Source organism: Oncorhynchus tshawytscha, linkage group LG09 (assembly GCF_018296145.1).
Source record: "Oncorhynchus tshawytscha isolate Ot180627B linkage group LG09, Otsh_v2.0, whole genome shotgun sequence".
NCBI lineage: Eukaryota > Metazoa > Chordata > Actinopteri > Salmoniformes > Salmonidae > Oncorhynchus > Oncorhynchus tshawytscha.
Window position 1 is genome coordinate 23935511 of NC_056437.1, and position 17185 is coordinate 23952695.

General features: G+C 43.1%; 1 protein-coding gene across 4 annotated transcripts in view; it reads left to right on the forward strand.

Annotated features, from left to right (window-relative positions):
• LOC112257613 (roundabout homolog 2-like) overlaps positions 1-17185 on the forward strand; it is a 150705-nt gene that overhangs the window by 84400 nt on the left and 49120 nt on the right. For all 4 annotated transcript variants that reach the window (XM_042326691.1, XM_042326693.1, XM_042326692.1 and 1 more), the window contains exons 3-5: positions 11651-11808; positions 11922-12042; positions 12191-12329. In XM_042326691.1, coding sequence (XP_042182625.1) covers positions 11651-11808; positions 11922-12042; positions 12191-12329 — 418 coding nt within the window. The remainder of the gene's footprint in view (positions 1-11650; positions 11809-11921; positions 12043-12190; positions 12330-17185) is intronic.

Genomic DNA, 17185 nt, shown 5'->3' on the forward strand with positions numbered 1-17185 from the left:
ATTTGGCTGGACATGTTTTGATCCACGCTTGCACCTGGCACAGAGGGTTGGTGGTGGTGACCTTATGAACAGCTGTTACTTCACCAACACTGACTTTGGCCCGGTGGGCCGCCTGTTGCTGACCCCTGCTCTACAATGAAATAACCAACAGGATGTGTATGTATGCACAAGTATGATTATGGATCGATACCATTGATTATCATATGAATGAGTTTTCACTTTGTCCTGAATGTCAGTTGCTGGAAATGATGTTGTTTTCCTGTAGCCACTTCCTCCCCCTGTTTACATTCTATAGCTCTAACCATATACAGTGGCTTGCGAAAGTATTCACCCCCTTGGCATTTTTCCTATTTTGTTGCCTTACAACCTGGAATGAAAATATATTTTTGGGATATTTTTATCATTTGATTTACACAACATACCTTTTACTTTGAAGATGCAAAATATTTTTTATTGTGAAACAATCAAGAAATAAGACAAAAAACGGAAAACTTGAGCGTGCACAACGATTCACCCCACCCAAAGTCAATAGTTTGTAGAGCCACCTTTTGCAGCATTTACAGCTGTAAGTATCATGGGGTATGTCTCTATAAGCTTGGCACATCTAGCCCATGGGATTTTTGCCCATTCCTCAAGGCAAAACTGCTCCAGCTCCTTCAAGTTGGATGGGTTCCTGCTGGTGTACAGTCATACCACAGATTTTCAATTGGATTGAGGTCTGAGCTTTGACTAGGCCATTCCAAGACATTTAAATGTTTACTCGAGTGTTGCTTTAGCAGTATGCTTAGGGTCATTGTCCTGCTGGAAGGTGAACCTCCGTCCCAGTCTCAAATCTCTGGAAGACTGAAATGGGTTTCCTTCAAGATTTTTCATTCCCTCAATTCTGACCAGTTTCCCAGTCTCTGGGGATGAAAAACATCCTCACAACATGAAGCTGCCACCACCATGCTTCACTGTGGGGATGGTGTTCTCGGGCTGATGAGAAGTGTTGGGTTTGTGCCAGACATACTGTTTTCCTTGATGGCCAAAATGGTCAATTTTAGTTTCATCTAACCAGAGTACCTTCTTCCATATGTTTGGGGAGTCTCCCACATGCCTTTTGGCCAACACCAAACGTGGTTGCTTATTTGTATCTTTAAGCAATTGTTTCTAGCCACTCTTCCATAATGCCCAGCTCTGTGGAGTGTACGGCTTTAGGTGGTCCTATGGACAGATACTCCAATGTCCACTGTGGAGCTTTGCAGCTTTGCAGCTCCTTCAAGGTTATCTTTTGTCTCTTTGTTGCCTCTCTGATTAATGCCCTCCTTGCCTGGTCCATGAGTTTTGGTTGGTGGCCCTCTCTTGGCAGATTTGTTGTGGTGCCATAGTCTTTCTATTTTTTTATAATTGATTTAATGGTGCTCCGTGGGATGTTCAAAGTTTCGGATATTGTTTTATAACCCAACCCTGATCTGTACTTCTACACAGGTCCCTGACCTGTTTGGAAAGCTCCTTGATCGTCATGGTGCCGCTTGCTTAGTGGTGTTGCAGACTCTCGGGCCTTCCAGAACAGGTGTATAAATATTGAGATCATGTGACCGGTCATATGGCACTTAGATTGCACACAGGTGGACTTTATTTAACTAATTGTGTGACTTCTGAAGGTTATTGGTTGCACCAGATCTTATTTAGGGGCGTCATAGCAAAGGGTGAAGACATACCTGTATGCATGCACCACTTTTCAATTTTTATTTAAAAAAAAAATGTATTTCCCTTCACCAATTTGGACTGTTTTGTGTATGTCTATTACATGAAATCCAAATCAAAAATATGTTTCAATTACAAGTTGTAATGCAACAAAATAAAAATGCCAAGGGGGGTGAATACTTTTGAAAAGGCGCTGTACATGCTGTGTGCCATCTGCATGTGTCCAGCAGAAATAATGTAATCGTAGCCTTGCAGTAAACAAAGTTTAGAATATCCCTCCCCACTCCACTCTCTCAGTTAGCTAGGCAGCTCTCCTCTCCACTGATGTGTTTGAACATGCTGGATGGTTTCGAGGCACAGATGGTCCCAGGCATTTCACTGCTTCTCTCTGACACCACTTCTCTCAATTAAATCCCAGCAGAATTTGACAGATGAAGAGAAATGCTGAATTTAATGCATTCATCTGCCTGTTTGCTGTTTTATCATTTGTCTGTGAGAAGAGAGGAGAGAACAGCAGGCATATTGGAGAAGATAAATGGAAGCCTTTTTCTCTGAGATTCACATGCCTATTCCCCTCCCTCTCTCTGCTTCTCTCTGTCTCTCATTGTTTCTCTTACACACCTACTCTGAAAAGCTGTACAGTTAAATTGGTAATTAAACCTGGGTTTAGTGAGAAAACATGAACACATTTATGGTCATTATTTTGCATTATCTAATTATTTCCATTGTGGTTGAACAACCTTTTGCAACACTGCAATGTGTGATCTCAGGAAGTAAGACAAGTGCATGTAAGAAAGCCCACACTCCCCGTGCAATAGCAGCTTTAGTGAAACAAGGCGGATAAAAGGGCAGATTCAAATCCCTGACTCACACTCCTACTGATGCATAACATTTTCACAATATTGCTGGAAGGTTTTATGATGCGAGCGATCGCTTTTGCGAAATGAAATACAATTCTGTATCTCTCTCGCTTTCTCTCTCTCGCTCCCTCTCCATGTGTATCTCTCTCGCTCTTTTTCTACCTCTCTCTCTTGCTCTCTCTCTCTCTGTCTCTCTCTTTCTCTGTCTTTCTCTCCTTCCCTCTCCCTCTCTCCCACCCAAACCTACAATGTAATGTAGCAGAAGCATTCTCTCAGTGTTCAGTCCTAGAAACACACCTGGCCTGTGGGCCAGTACGCCTGTTCCAGTATGACTGGGCAAGAGATGACATCAGAACCCAGTGATTCACTCATTAACTAGAGAGCACCAAACACCAGACTAAAATCAATTTTTGCTACACCCGCAATAACATCTGCTAAACACTTGTATGTGACCAATAACATTTTATTTATTTGATTAGAATTGTACCAAATCAGGCCTGTTGAAACCTATTTACCATACCATCAAAGCACCTCTTCAATGCTACAGTGCACTCAGACACAGTAGGCTACAAACCAAAATCTTCACAGTTCCAGCCCCAGATGCTGTTGTACAGTAGAAGGCAGTTCATCTAGGTTTAAGTGGGTGAGAGAGAGGCACAATGGAGCAGTAGAGAAAGTAGGTTAGGTTAGGTTGAGAGCAGGAGAAGCGTGAGAGTCAGTGAATGCATAAAGAGACAGAAGAGTGGAACGTTAATCAATTATAGATGGGGAAGTGTGGTCTGTGGGAGCACTGATACTGTAATTGGGAGGTTGGGAGAGAGCGAGGGATGGATGGAATAGGGGAGGGAGGAGAGCATCCTCACCCATCTACATCTTCAATTTACATTACATGACAAGAGGAGGAGATGCTAATGCTACATGACTGTAGGTAAGGGTTAACTAACGTTAAGCCTTCATGGTGGCTGGCTGGCTTTAGCCAACATGCACCGAGAAGAAGGAGACGTTGGTACACGTGAGAGGAGTGTGTATATTCATGTGCCAATGGTAAAAGTTATGAAGGGAGAAGCACTCACTGTTATAGTCAAGACATGCCACCAGGCAGACATACACCTAAGGAGTAGGATGCAATTGGGTGCGTCATGGGATTAAAGATAAGGGATTGGATGTGACCTGCTGATTGATGTTACTTCAAGTCATAACCTATAATAATCACTGTGCATCCTTACCCCCTTGCTCCTCAAGCTTCTCTTGTTTATACAATTGTACATTGTTATACATTGTTTATTTATTCAAAAATCCCCCACTGCAAATAACCCCCTCTCTGTTCCAGCCCCCATTGTGTGTATGTTGTTGATAGAGGAATTCTAAATTCCTATGTGTTTTATAGCCAAAACCAAATTCGCACTCATTTGTAATTCATTAATGAGTTGTAAGTTCATTAATTATGCATGAAGTAGATTGAGACCAGTCTTAAAAGCCAAAGGTAACGTTTATTTCAAGAGAGTACTAAACGCATACACATATTCCCACAGGTTATAAACTGAAAATGACGTCAGCGTCTTCCAAACGTTCTATTTACAAGTAAGGGGGCCCTCTAGCTCTTGAGCCTTCGCGTTATCAGCACGAAGTCAAGGCCAGTCAGTATAAATCAACATTCTAGACAATCTGGAGATGGGCCGTTCCCACCACCTGGAGATTTGTACAACTGAATGAACTAAGGAACAGACCTTCATTGTTACTAAACTCCTGACTACATTATATACAATTGGGAATGGGAGCAAGAGAGAAAATTCACATCTACAGTACATTACAGCATTTGGACTAGTCAGTTCTGATTGGAATGTATACATAATTAGTCATTTCAACCATAATTTCCTCTATCAGTTGTCTTTCTCTCTATATATCTCTGTCTCTCACTCTTTTGAAAAAGGGTCATATGCTCATCAGAAAATGTTTGTATGTGACCTAGGCAACTGTGTTTGTGTATATTTGTGTGTGCGTGTTTGAGAGAGAGAGTGTGTGATCGTGCGCACATGCGTGTGTGTGTATACAGTATGTTTACGTTGGAGAGAGATAGTGTTCGAGTGTACGTCATTGCGTGTGTGTGTGTGTGTGTGTGTGCGTGTGTGTGTGTGTGCGTGCGTGCGTGCGTGCGTGTGTGTGCGTGTGCGTGTGTGCGTGTGTGTGTGTGTGTGTGTGTGCGTGTGTCATGTGTGACAGAAATGGGACAGCTCTCTGACTGCTGTTGAGAAAGTGACTCACCCCTGCAGGCTGTTCTCATCACATAGAATATTCAACAAACTCCAACTACTTTTTAGCAGACCTCTGTCAAGAGAGATCATATTATAAAGCACACCATTCTGCAGCCAGCAACGCCAGAAGTGGTCCTAGTTGTTGGACAGCATTTAGATGGTAACTTGATAAGAAGTAAGTAAAAGCACTTGATTGCCAGAGTTGGCCAACATGCAGTGTGGCTGTTTAAGATTCATCATGTCATTTTTGCATACCTTATTTAGAATATGTTGTGAGACCAAAGTCAGAAAAAGCAATAACCCTCTTGCTCTGTTTCTGGTGTTTAGCAAAGCAGCCTGAATGAAATAATGTAGATTGTCCTCCTCTAGGTACATTGACTTCAATACAAAACCTAGGAGGCTCATGGTTCTCACCCTTCCATAGACTTACACAGTAATTATGACAACTTCTTGCAGCATGAACTGACATGTTGTCCACCTAATCGAAGGATCAGAGAATGAATCAAGTACTGAAATCATAAACTACAGCAAATATACAAATATACACAGGCAGTTAGGTAAGCTAAGGCTAGCTTTTTCAAACAGAAATTTGCATCCTGTAGTACTAACTCAAAAATGTTCCGGGACACTGTAAAGTCCATGGAGAATTTGAACACCTCCTCCCAGCTGCCCACTGCTCCGAGGCTTGGAAACACTGTCACCACCAAATCCACTATAATTGAGAATTTCAATGAGCATTTCTCTACGGCTGGCCATGCTTTCCACCTGGCTACCCCTACCCCGGTCAGCTGTCCGGCACCCTCCACAGCAACCCGCCAAAGCCCCTACCATTTCTCCTTTACCCAAATCCAGATAGCTGATGCTCTGAAAGAGCTGCAAAATCTGGACCCCTACAAATCAGCCGGGCTAGACAATCTGGACGCTCTATTTCTAAAATTATCTGCCGAAATTGTTGCAACCCCGATTACTAGCCTGTTCAACCTCTCTTTCGTATCATCTGAGATTCCCAATGATTGGAAAGCTGCCACGGTCATCCCCCTCTTCAAAGGGGGTGACACTCTAGACCCAAACTGTTACAGACCTATAGCTATCCTACCCTGTGTTTCTAAGGTCTTCGAAAGCCAAGTTAACAAACAGATTACCGACCATTTCGAATGCCAGATTACCTTCTCCGCTATGCAATCTGGTTTCAGAGCTGGTCATGGGTGCACCTCAGCCACGCTGACAACATCATAACCGCCATCGATAAGAGACATTACTGTATTCATCGACCTGGCCAAGGCTTTCGACTCTGTCAATCACCACATTCTTATTGGCAGACTCAACAGCCTTGGTTTCTCAAATGATTGCCTCGCCTGGTTTACCAACTACTTCTCTGATAGAGTTCAGTGTGTCAAAACGGAGGGTCTGTTGTCCGGACCTCTGGCAGTCTCTATGGGGGTGCCACAGGGGTCAATCCTTGGGCCGACTCTCTTCTCTGTATATATCAATGATGTTGCTCTTGCTGCTGGTGATTCTCTGGTACACCTGTACGCAGACGACACCATTCTGTATACTTCTGGCCCCTCTTTGGACACTGTGTTAACTAACCTCCAGATGAGCTTCAATGCCATACAACTCTCCTTTTGCGGCCTCCAAATGCTCTTAAATGCTAGTAAAACTAAATGCATGCTATTCAACCGATCACTACTCTGGACGGCTCTGACTTAGAATATGTGGACAACTACAAATACCTAGGTGTCTGGTTAGACTGTAAACACTCCTTCCAGACTCACATTAAGCATCTCCAATCCAAAATTAAATCTAGAATTGGCTTCCTATATCGCAACAAAGCATCCTTCACTCATGCTGCCAAACATACCCTAATAAAACATAGCCTCCAAAATTCTACTCAACAAACTGGATGCAGTCTATCACAGTTCCATCCGTTTTGTCACCAAAGCCCCATACACTACCCACCATTGCGACCTGTACACTCTCGTTGGTTGGCCCTCGCTTCATACTCGTCACCAAACCCACTGGCTACAGGTTATCTACAAGTCTTTGCTAAGTAAAGCCCCGCCTTATCACAGCTCACTGGTCACCATAGCAGCACCCACTCATAGCACGCGCTCCAGCAGGTATATCTCACTGGTCACCCCCAAAGCCAATTCCTCCTTTGGTCGTCTTTCCTTCCAGTTCTCTGCTGCCAATGACTGGAACGAACTGCAAAAATCTCTGAAGCTGGAGACTCATATCTCCCTCACTAGGTTTTAGCACTAGCTGTCAGAGCAGCTCACAGATCACGGCACCTATACATAGCCCATCTATCTACCTACCTCATCCCCATACAGTATTTATTTATTTATCTTGCTCCTTTGCATCCCAGTATCTCTACTTGCACATTCATCTTCTGCACATCAACCATTCCAGTGTTTAATTGCTATGTTGTAATGACTTTGACACCATGGCCTATTTATTGCCTTAACTCCCTTATCTTACCTCATTTGCACTCACTGGATATAGACTTTTTGTTTTCTTTTGTTCTACTGTATTATTGACTATGTTTTGTTTATTCCATGTGTAACTCTGTGTTGTTGTATGTGTCAAATTGCTATGCTTTATTTTGGCCAGGTCGCAGTTGCAAATGAGAACTTGTTCTCAACTAGCCTACCTGGTTAAATAAAGGTAAAAAAAAAAACATGCGGTGAGTGGTTGAATCAAAGAGAGAGAAAGTCAATAGTTGAACAGTTTTGGACAAGGTAATTTCTTCCAAAATTAAGGAAAAGCAAGAGAGAGAGAGAGAGCGAGAGAGAGAGAATTAGCGATACAAAATGGTGACATATGGACAACCCATTTTAAAACACTCTACAACACTGTTCAAAATGACACAAATGCAGAGCAATGCCAAAACTCAAGAGAAGTTGAATGGATTAGACAAAATTATAAAGGACAATTAAAATCCATTGGACTCCCCAATTACTGACCAGGAGCTCTATATGAAACATCAGACCCTCACATTTTAAAAAGCATGCGGACCTGATGGCATCCTAAATGAGATGCTCAAACTCAGAAGTGCAAAATTTAAATTGGCTATAATAAAACTGTTTAATTTGATCCTAAGTGTAGGTTATTTCCCTGACATCTGGAATCAAGGACTCATAACCCAATCTTTAAGAAAATAGACTAATTTGACCCTAACAATTACAGAGGGATTTGTGCGAACAGTAACATGGGGAAGGTTTTCTGTAGTATTATAAATGAAAGAGTTCTAAACTTCCTTAATAAGCACAATGTCTTGAGTAAAAGCCCAATTGGATTCATACCAACACATCGCACGACTGATCATATTTACACCCTACACACCCTGATAGATAAACATGTCCACCAAAATAATACCAAAATATACGCTTGCTTTATCGACTTCCATAAAGCATTTGATTCTATTTGGCATACAGGACTGTTCTACAAAGTTATTGAACGTGGTGTAGGGGTAAAACATATGGCATAATTCAATCAATGTTTACTGGCAATATGTGCAGCATTAAAATCGGCAGGAAAATAACATAATTCTTTAACCAGCGGTGTGGCCTTCGCCAGGGTTGCAATCTGAGCCCTGCACTCTTCAATATTTACATCAACGAATTGGCCACTATTCTAGAAAAATCCACAGCCCCTGGTGTTAGTCTTCACAATTCAGAGGTTAAATGCCTTCTCTTCACAGATGACCTATGCCTGCTGTCTCCCACTGCACAAAATAATCTCAACTGGAGACCATAATGATGCAGTGAATGAACTGAGAGAGAAAGCACGCAGGGCATTCTATGCCATTAAAAACTTATTCAAATTGAAATACCTTTTAAAATTTGGCTAAAACTAATTGAATGTGTCATTGAACCAATTGCACTTTATGCCAGCGAGGTGTGGTGTCCACTTGCAAAACAAGATTTCACAAAATGGGACAAATACCCCATTGAAACCCTGCATGCAGAGTATTCTCTCTTATATTCTCCTACATGTCCAGAGGAAAACTACAAACAATGCATACAGGGCAGAATTAGGCCAATATCCACTAATAATAAAAACTCATAAAAGAGCAGTTCAGTTTTGGAAAAATCTAAAGTACTGTGGCCCCCCCTCTCATATCATTACCAAGCCCTGCAATGCCAAGAGCTGAGCAAAGAAAGTCCCCTCATCTAGCTGGTCCTGGGGCTGAGTTCACAAACCTGTTCTACTAACACACTGAAGCCTCAAGACCAGGACATCCAATCAATCAGAATAAAGAAATTACAACACAATCAAAACAAAACTACATTGCTTATTGGGAAACACAAGCACAAGCACAAAGAAAAATGCAGTGCTATCTGGCCCTATATTGACAATACACCGTGGCTAACTATTTGACCATGGTTACTGATCAAAACCTTAGAAAATCCTTGGCAAAGTACAGGCTTTTTCAAGGTTTCAAAGACCTCTCTGATGAGAATAGGCTACCCATCCTGTTTTGAGAAGACACGGAGAGCTATGGGTTGGCAGGGCACTACATTGCTGCCTGTCATAAGATGAGGGACAGACTAATCAACCTGCACATTTTCTCTACTGTATGGTTATTTTGACCCTTGGTTATTGTTGTTACTGTTGTCCCGCTGACAATTTTGATTCGTATTGTCATAATATTGTAAATATCTAAAGTAAGCTATGGCAATATGTACATTGTTACGTCATGCCAATAAAGTGAATTGACTTGAATTGAGAGAGAGAGAGAATTACCTAAATTTGGTTTAATTATTTTAAACTTTCACTTATCCTGTGAATGTAGCTAGCTAGCTAGTTAAGCCTACTCAAACATCCGGCTCAAACAGAGAGGGATGCTATGAAGCAAGAGAGCGAGCGATCTAGCGATCTAGCTATATTTCATTGTATTTTTTTCACTTTCACTTACTTAGCTAGCAAACACCCGGGTCAAACAGAGAGGGATGCCATGTTAGCTAGCTGGCAATGGTTATCCAACACTGGAACTCTTTCAAGTCAAGGTTTGCTTTTGGTTTTATATATGTATTGCCACTGGGGCCCACCATTACAACTGCTAAACTGTACTGCATGATTATAGCGGGTTTACTAATGCGTTAGTTTTAGTATGTAGACTATGAGGTGAAAACGATGTAGACTGTGTGTAGTGGTTAGCAGTTATAATAGTTTTTTTTTGCCTGGTCACAGACAGTGATGTGTTGTGCACTGAAGTCCACAGGTGAAGGGAAAAGGTGAGAGGAGGAGAGTTCCTAGTTGCGAGAAGAAATTATATTTACAAGCAAAGTGATCATGCAGTTTTTATGTGGCTGCTATGAAAGTGAACTGTGTTTGCGTGTGATCAGGTGTGTATTCATTCTGCCGATTCTGTTGAAAAACTTTTCTTAAACGAAAGCAAACGGAACGGAACGGGGAGAAACATACCTGAATTTGTCCAATAGAAACTCTAATTTGCAATTGTAGGACTCCTGATTTCACCCTAGATCAGCTGGATGCAGAAAAGAGTGTGCAAGGCAGTATTGAATGTATCACTGGCTGTCACCTTGTTTACAAAAAATTATCTCACTTCACTTAGCAACCTCATGATGGGTAAAGGGAAATTAGAGTATGATGTAGTAACATAAACCTATCGATGTTACATTGAGCTGGGTGAATGGAATATGAAGAGCAGTCATCCAATATGCTCTACTATAAATAAGGCCATGCTCATTAAAAAAATTATCATCCTCCCTCATCTTAAACATCACCGACTGCCACTGATTGAAGCCCATTTCAGAATCGTTCTATATCCTGACAGGATAAATGTAGACAGCCAACTCTGAACTGCTGTTTGGAATAATTGAGTGATACCCAATCAGACAGCGGTAGACAGCGGTGGGCCCCTATTTCTGAAATAATTACACCCTGACAACACACTATGCATGGCTTCTACTGCATGGCTTCTACTTGACTTTCAATGTCTTCAAATCAGAACACACACCAGCGTGATTGGCCATGAACAGAGGGCATCTGTGAGGGCATCTCATTGTGTTGGGTTGCTACCCTCTCAGAGGTGTGCATTATTGCATCTAAATTCCCTTATTGCTGATCAAAATGTGTGCCCTCCCACTGTTGTGAGTTTTCTTTTTGTCATCACTGTTGGGAAACAAATACAGCTGGAATGTGGGCATTTTTGGGATATACGGCTTGTGAGTTGTGTTGTATCCACTTTTCATTTGGAATATCCCGCTTTTTGGAGGTGCCATGTTTGATGTGGCACAGCAGGAGTGACTGGAGTGGGAGGAAGAGGAACAAGAAGGGCTTGTCTGAGTGAGGAGAGGAGTAATGTGTGACAGTGACAGAACCACAGAGATCCTATTAAATTACTAAGTAAGTAAAAAATACAAAAAATAAATATAATTCCTAATTCTATGGACAGAACCCACCCAGCCATATAGCTCTATAGACCTGGCTAGGCCTGTGTGACTGAGACACCCATGAGCTCATCTTCCACAGCTGACTGTGATTGACAGTGCAGCCTCTGGGCTCTGACACCAACCCACACAGTTCCTGTTTGACTAGAGATCTGCTCTGGGCTCTGGCTCGCCTCCAGTTATTCGCACCACAATATACTCTATCTGCCGTACCTGGACTCTATTACTGACTGACAGAATGGATCTAATTTCTACACTGTACTGTATTTACATGTCATTTTACAGTGTGCAGACCATGTATTTGTTTTGGTTTATCCTCAAAGTAGAAGTACTGTGGATTATGTCCACAAATGTTGCGGGATGAACCAACTAAAAACTTTGCTTAGAAAGACCCTCATTCCCCCCTCTCTCTCTATATATATATTTCTCCCAGTGTTGCGTGATGACTTCAGACAGAACCCGCAGGACTTGGTGGTGGCGGTGGAGGAGCCTGCCACCCTGGAGTGCCAGCCTCCTCGTGGGCACCCAGAGCCCACCACCTTCTGGAGGAAAGACAAGGCCCGTCTGGACCTCAAAGATGACAGGATCACTGTGAGTACTACGTCCCGAGGACCCGGTCCTCTGTGTCTGCTCAGATGAAATGACCCCCCCATCCCAGATTGTCTGATGTAGACTTTGTTGAGCCATCTCTCTTTGACTGTCAGATTCGTGGAGGGAAGTTGACCATCTCCAACACCAGGAAGAGTGATGCAGGGATGTACGTGTGTGTGGCCACCAACATGGTGGGGGAGAGAGACAGTGAGACGGCTCAGCTCTCTGTGTTCGGTAAGGACAGATACTGGACAGACACTTCTCTCTGTACTTACCTGTAATGGCTGCAGTGGCTACATGCTATCTGTTTATGTTTTAAAACCTTGCATAGAAAGCTTATAGACTACTGTCTTGTCTGTCTATGTGTTTTGTGGTTTTCCAGAGAGACCCACTTTTGTGCGTCGGCTGGTGAACCAGGTGGTCCTGGTGGAGGAGAGTGTGGAGCTCAAGTGTCAGGTGCAGGGAGACCCACCTCCCTCTCTACGCTGGAGAAAGGATAATGTGGATATACCCCGCGGCAGGTGAGGAGAGAAAGTGTGTGTGTGCGTGTGTTTGTGCATGTGCGTATGCAGAACATCCCTGGTCATCCCTACTGCCTCTGATCTGGCAGACTCACTAAACATAAATGCTTAGTTTGTAAATTATGTCTGAGTGTTGGATTGAGCCCCTGGCCTCCCATAAATAAGTAAATAAAAACTGGAACATGTGGCCGTCTGCCTTGCTCAATATAAGGAATTTGAAATTATATATGCTTGTACTTCTACTTTTGATGCTTAAGTATATTTTAGCAATTACATGTACTTTTGATACTTAAGGATATTTAAAACCAAATACTTTTAGACTTTTACTCAAGTAGTATTTTACTGGGTGACTTTCACTTTTACTTGAGTCATTTTCTATGAAGGTATCTTTACTTTCACTCAAGAATGAACATTGGGTTCTTTTTCCACCCCTGTGTGGATGTGTGTGTGCATGCTTGTGAGTGTGTGTGTGTGCCTATGTGCCCTACGTGCCTGCGTGTGCGTTCTTGTCTTTTATGATTCCTGTTGTGGCTATGGTTGAAACGTGTTGATATATGGACTGTGAGGCAGAACTACTGAGTCCCAGGCTGAAGCTGGAGCAGGTAAACACCTGACATGTTAACAACAGCATTGCTTTGATCACGGTGCCTAACATTGTTTCTCAAAGCCCACGGAGTCCTGTTCTTAAGCCCAGATTAAATGTAATATGTTACTTAACATACGCATGCTACCCTGAGGTACAGATTGGATTCAAATCAAATCAAATTGTATTTGTCACATACACATGGTTAGCAGATGTTAATGCAAGTGTAGCGAAATGATTGTGCTTCTAGTTCCGACAATGCAGTAATAACCAACAAGTAATCTAACCTAACAATTCCACATCTACTACCTTATACACACAAGTGTAAAGGGAAAAATAATATGTACATAAAGATATATGAATGAGTGATACATGTATTACATAAAGATGGAAAGATGCAGGAGATGATATAGAGTACAGTACATACATATACATATGAGATGAGTAATGTAGGCTATGTAAACATTATATTAAGTGGCATTGTTTAAAGTGGCTAGTGATACATTTTGTACATCAATTTCCATCTATTTCCATTATTAAAGTGAGCTGGAGTTGAGTCAGTATGTTGGCAGCAGCCACTCAATGTTAGTGGTGGCTGTTTAACAGTCTGATGGCCTTGAGATAGAAGCTGTTTTTCAGTCTCTCAGTCCCTGCTTTGATGCACCTGTACTGACCTCGCCTTCTGGAAGATAGCGGGGTGAACAGGCAGTGGCTCGGGAGGTTGTTGTCCTTGATAGTGTAGGTGTCATGGAGGGCAGGTAGTTTGCCCCCGGTGATGCGTTGTGCAGACCTCACTACCCTCTGGAGAGCCTTACGGTTGTGGGCGGAGCAGTTGCCGTACCAGGCGGTGATACAGCCCGACAGGATGCTCTCGATTGTGCATCTGTAGAAGTTTGTGAGTGCTTTTGGTGACAAGCCGAATTTCTTCAGCCTCCTGAGGTTGAAGAGGCGCTGCTGCGCCTTCTTCACAATGCTGTCTGTGTGGGTGGACCAATTCAGTTTGTCCATGATGTGTACGCCGAGGAACTTAGAACGTACTACCCTCTCCACTACTGTCCCGTCGATGTGGATAGGGGGGTGTTCCCTCTGCTGTTTCCTGAAGTCCACAATCATCTCCTTTGTTTTGTTGACGTTGTGTGAGGTTATTTTCTTGACACCACACTCCGAGGGCCCTCACATCCTCCCTGTAGGCACTCTCGTCGTTGTTGGTAATCAAGCATACCACTGTAGTGTCGTCCGCAAACTTGATGATTGAGTTGGAGGCGTGCATGGCCACGCAGTCGTGGGTGAACAGGGAATACAGGAGAGGGCTCAGAACGCACCCTTGTGGGGCCCCAGTGTTGAGGATCAGCGGGGTGGAGATGTTGTTACCTACGCTCACCACCTGGGGGCGACCCGTCAGTAAGTCCAGTACCCAGTTGCACAGGGCGGAGTCGAGACCCAGGGTCTGATGACGAGTTTGGAGGGTACTATGGTGTTAAATGCTGAGCTGTAGTCAATGAACAGCATTCTCACATAGGTATCCTGCTATAACAGACTCCACTCTTCTGGGAAGGTTTTCCATTAGATGTTGGAACATTGTTGAGGGGACTTGGTTTCATTCAGCCACAAGAGTGAGGTTGGGCACTGATGTTGGACAATTATTATTGCCTGGCCCGCAGTTGGCATTCAGATTCATTCCAAAGGTGTTCGATGGGTGTGAGGTCAGGGATCTGTGCAGGCCAGTCAAGTTCTTACATACTACTCTTGACAAATTTCTGTATTGACCTAGCTTTGTGCAAGGGGCATTGTCATGCAGAAATAGGAAAGCGCCTTCCCCAAACTGTTGCTACAAAGTTGGAAGCACAGATTCGTCTAGAATGTAATTGTATGCAGTAGCGTACAGTTTTCCCCTAGCCCAAACCATGAAAACAGCCCCAGACCATTATTACTCCTCCATCAAACTTTGACAGTTGGCACTATGCATTCAGACAGGTAGCGTTCTCCTGGCATCTGACAAACCCAGATTCGGACTGCCGTCGGACTGCCAGATGGTGAAGTGTGATTCATCACTCCAGAAAACGTGTTTCCACTGCTCTAGAGTCCAATGGCGGCAAGCTTTACACCACTCCAGACGACGCTTGGCATTGCGCATGGTGATCTTAGGCTTGTGTGTGGCTGCTCGGCCATGGAAATCCATTTCATGAAGCTCCCGACGATCAGTTGTTGTGCTGATGTTGCTTCCAGAGGCAGTTGGGAACTCGGTAGTGAGTGTGGGAAATGAGGATAGACTATTTTTACGCTGTAAGTGCTTCAACACTCTGCGGCCCCGTTCGGTGAGCTTGTGTGGCCTACCACTTTGCGTCTGAGCTGTTGTTGCTCCTAGGCAATTCCACTTCACACTAACAGTGCTTACAGTTGACCGGAGCAAGCCTAGCAGGGCAGAAATTTGATGAAGTGACTCGGTGGAAAGGTAGCATCCTATGACGGTACTACAGTCGTGGCCAAAAATTTTGAGAATGACGCAAGTATTAATTTCACAAAGTCTGCTGCCTCTGTTTGTATGATGGCAATTTGCATATACTCCAGAATGTTATGAAGAGTGATCAGATGAATTGCAATTAATTGCAAAGTCCATCTTTGCCATGGAAATGAACTGAATCCCCCAAAAATATTTCCACTGCATTTCAGCCCTTCCACAAATGGACCAGCTGACATCATGTCAGTGATTCTCTCGTTAACACAGGTGTGAGTGTTGATGAGAACAGGGCTGGAGATCACTCTGTCATGTTGATTGAATTTGAATAACAGACTGGAAGCTTCAAAAGGAGGGTGGTGCTTGCAATCATTGTTCTTCCTCTGTCAACCATGGTTACCTGCAATGAATGAAGTGCCGTCATCATTGCTTTGCACAAAAAGGGCTTCACAGGCAAGGATATTGCTGCCAGTAAGATTGCACCTAAATCAACCATTTATCGGATTATCAAGAACTTCAAGGAGAGCGGTTCAATTGTTGTGAAGAAGCCTTCAGGGCGCCCAAGAAAGTCAAGCAAGCACCAGGACCTTCTCCTAAAGTTGATTCAGCTGCGGGATCGGGGGCACCACCAGTACAGAGCTTGCTCAGGAATGGCAGCAGGCAGGTGTGAGTGCATCTGCACGCACAGTGAAGCGAAGATTTTTGGAGGATATCCTGGTGTCAAGAAGGGCAGCAAAGAAGCCACTTCTCTCCAGGAAAAACATCAGGGACAGACTGATATTCTGCAAAAGTGGGCTCACTCACAATTTTGCCTAAGAACACAGCCATGAATAAAGAATGGTACCAACACATCCTCCGAGAGAAACTTCTCCCAACCATCCAGGAACAGTTTGGTGACAAACAATGCATTTCCCATTTCCCATTTCCCATGCATGATGGAGCACCTTGCCATAAGGCATAAGTGATAACTAAGTGGCTTGGTGAAAAAACATCAATATTTTGGGTCCATGGCCAGGAAACTCCCCAGACCTTAATCCCATTGTGAATTTGTGGTCAATCCTCAAGAGGCGGGTGGACAAACTCCAAGCATTGATTATGCAAGAATGAGCTGCCATCAGTGTGGCCCAGAAGTTAATTAACAGCATGCCAGGGTGGATTGCAGAGGTCTTGAAAAAGCAGGGTCAACACTGCAAATATTGACTCTTTGCATCAACTTCATGTAATTGTCAATAAAAGCCTTTGACACTTATGGAATGCTAGTAATTATAATTCAGTATTCCATAGTAACATCTGACAAAAATATCTAAAGACACTGAAGCAGCAAATGTTGTGAAAATTAATATTTGTGTCATTGTCAAAACTTTTGGCCATGACTGTACATTGAAAGTCACTGAGCTCTTCGGCAAGCCCATTCTACTGCCAATGTTTGTGTGTGGAGATTGCCTGGTTGTGTGCTCAATTTTATACACCTGTCAGCAACTGTGTTGAGGGGGTGTCCACATATTTTTGTATACATAGTGCATGATGCACGTAATTCAATTTCTTTACTCTACTTCCTCCTTTTTGTCTGTGTTTCTGTATCTATATTTTAGTATTCAAGCTCTTGATTTTCGATGATATACAGTGCATTCGGAAATGCACAATACCCCATAATGACAAAGTTTTTACAGTTATTAAAAATGAAAAACAGAAATACCTGATTCACATAAGTATTCAGCCCCCTTGCTATGAGACACGAAATTGAGTACAGGTGCGTCCTGTTTCCACTGATCACCCTTGAGATGTTTCTACAACTTGCTTAGAGTCCACATGTGGTAC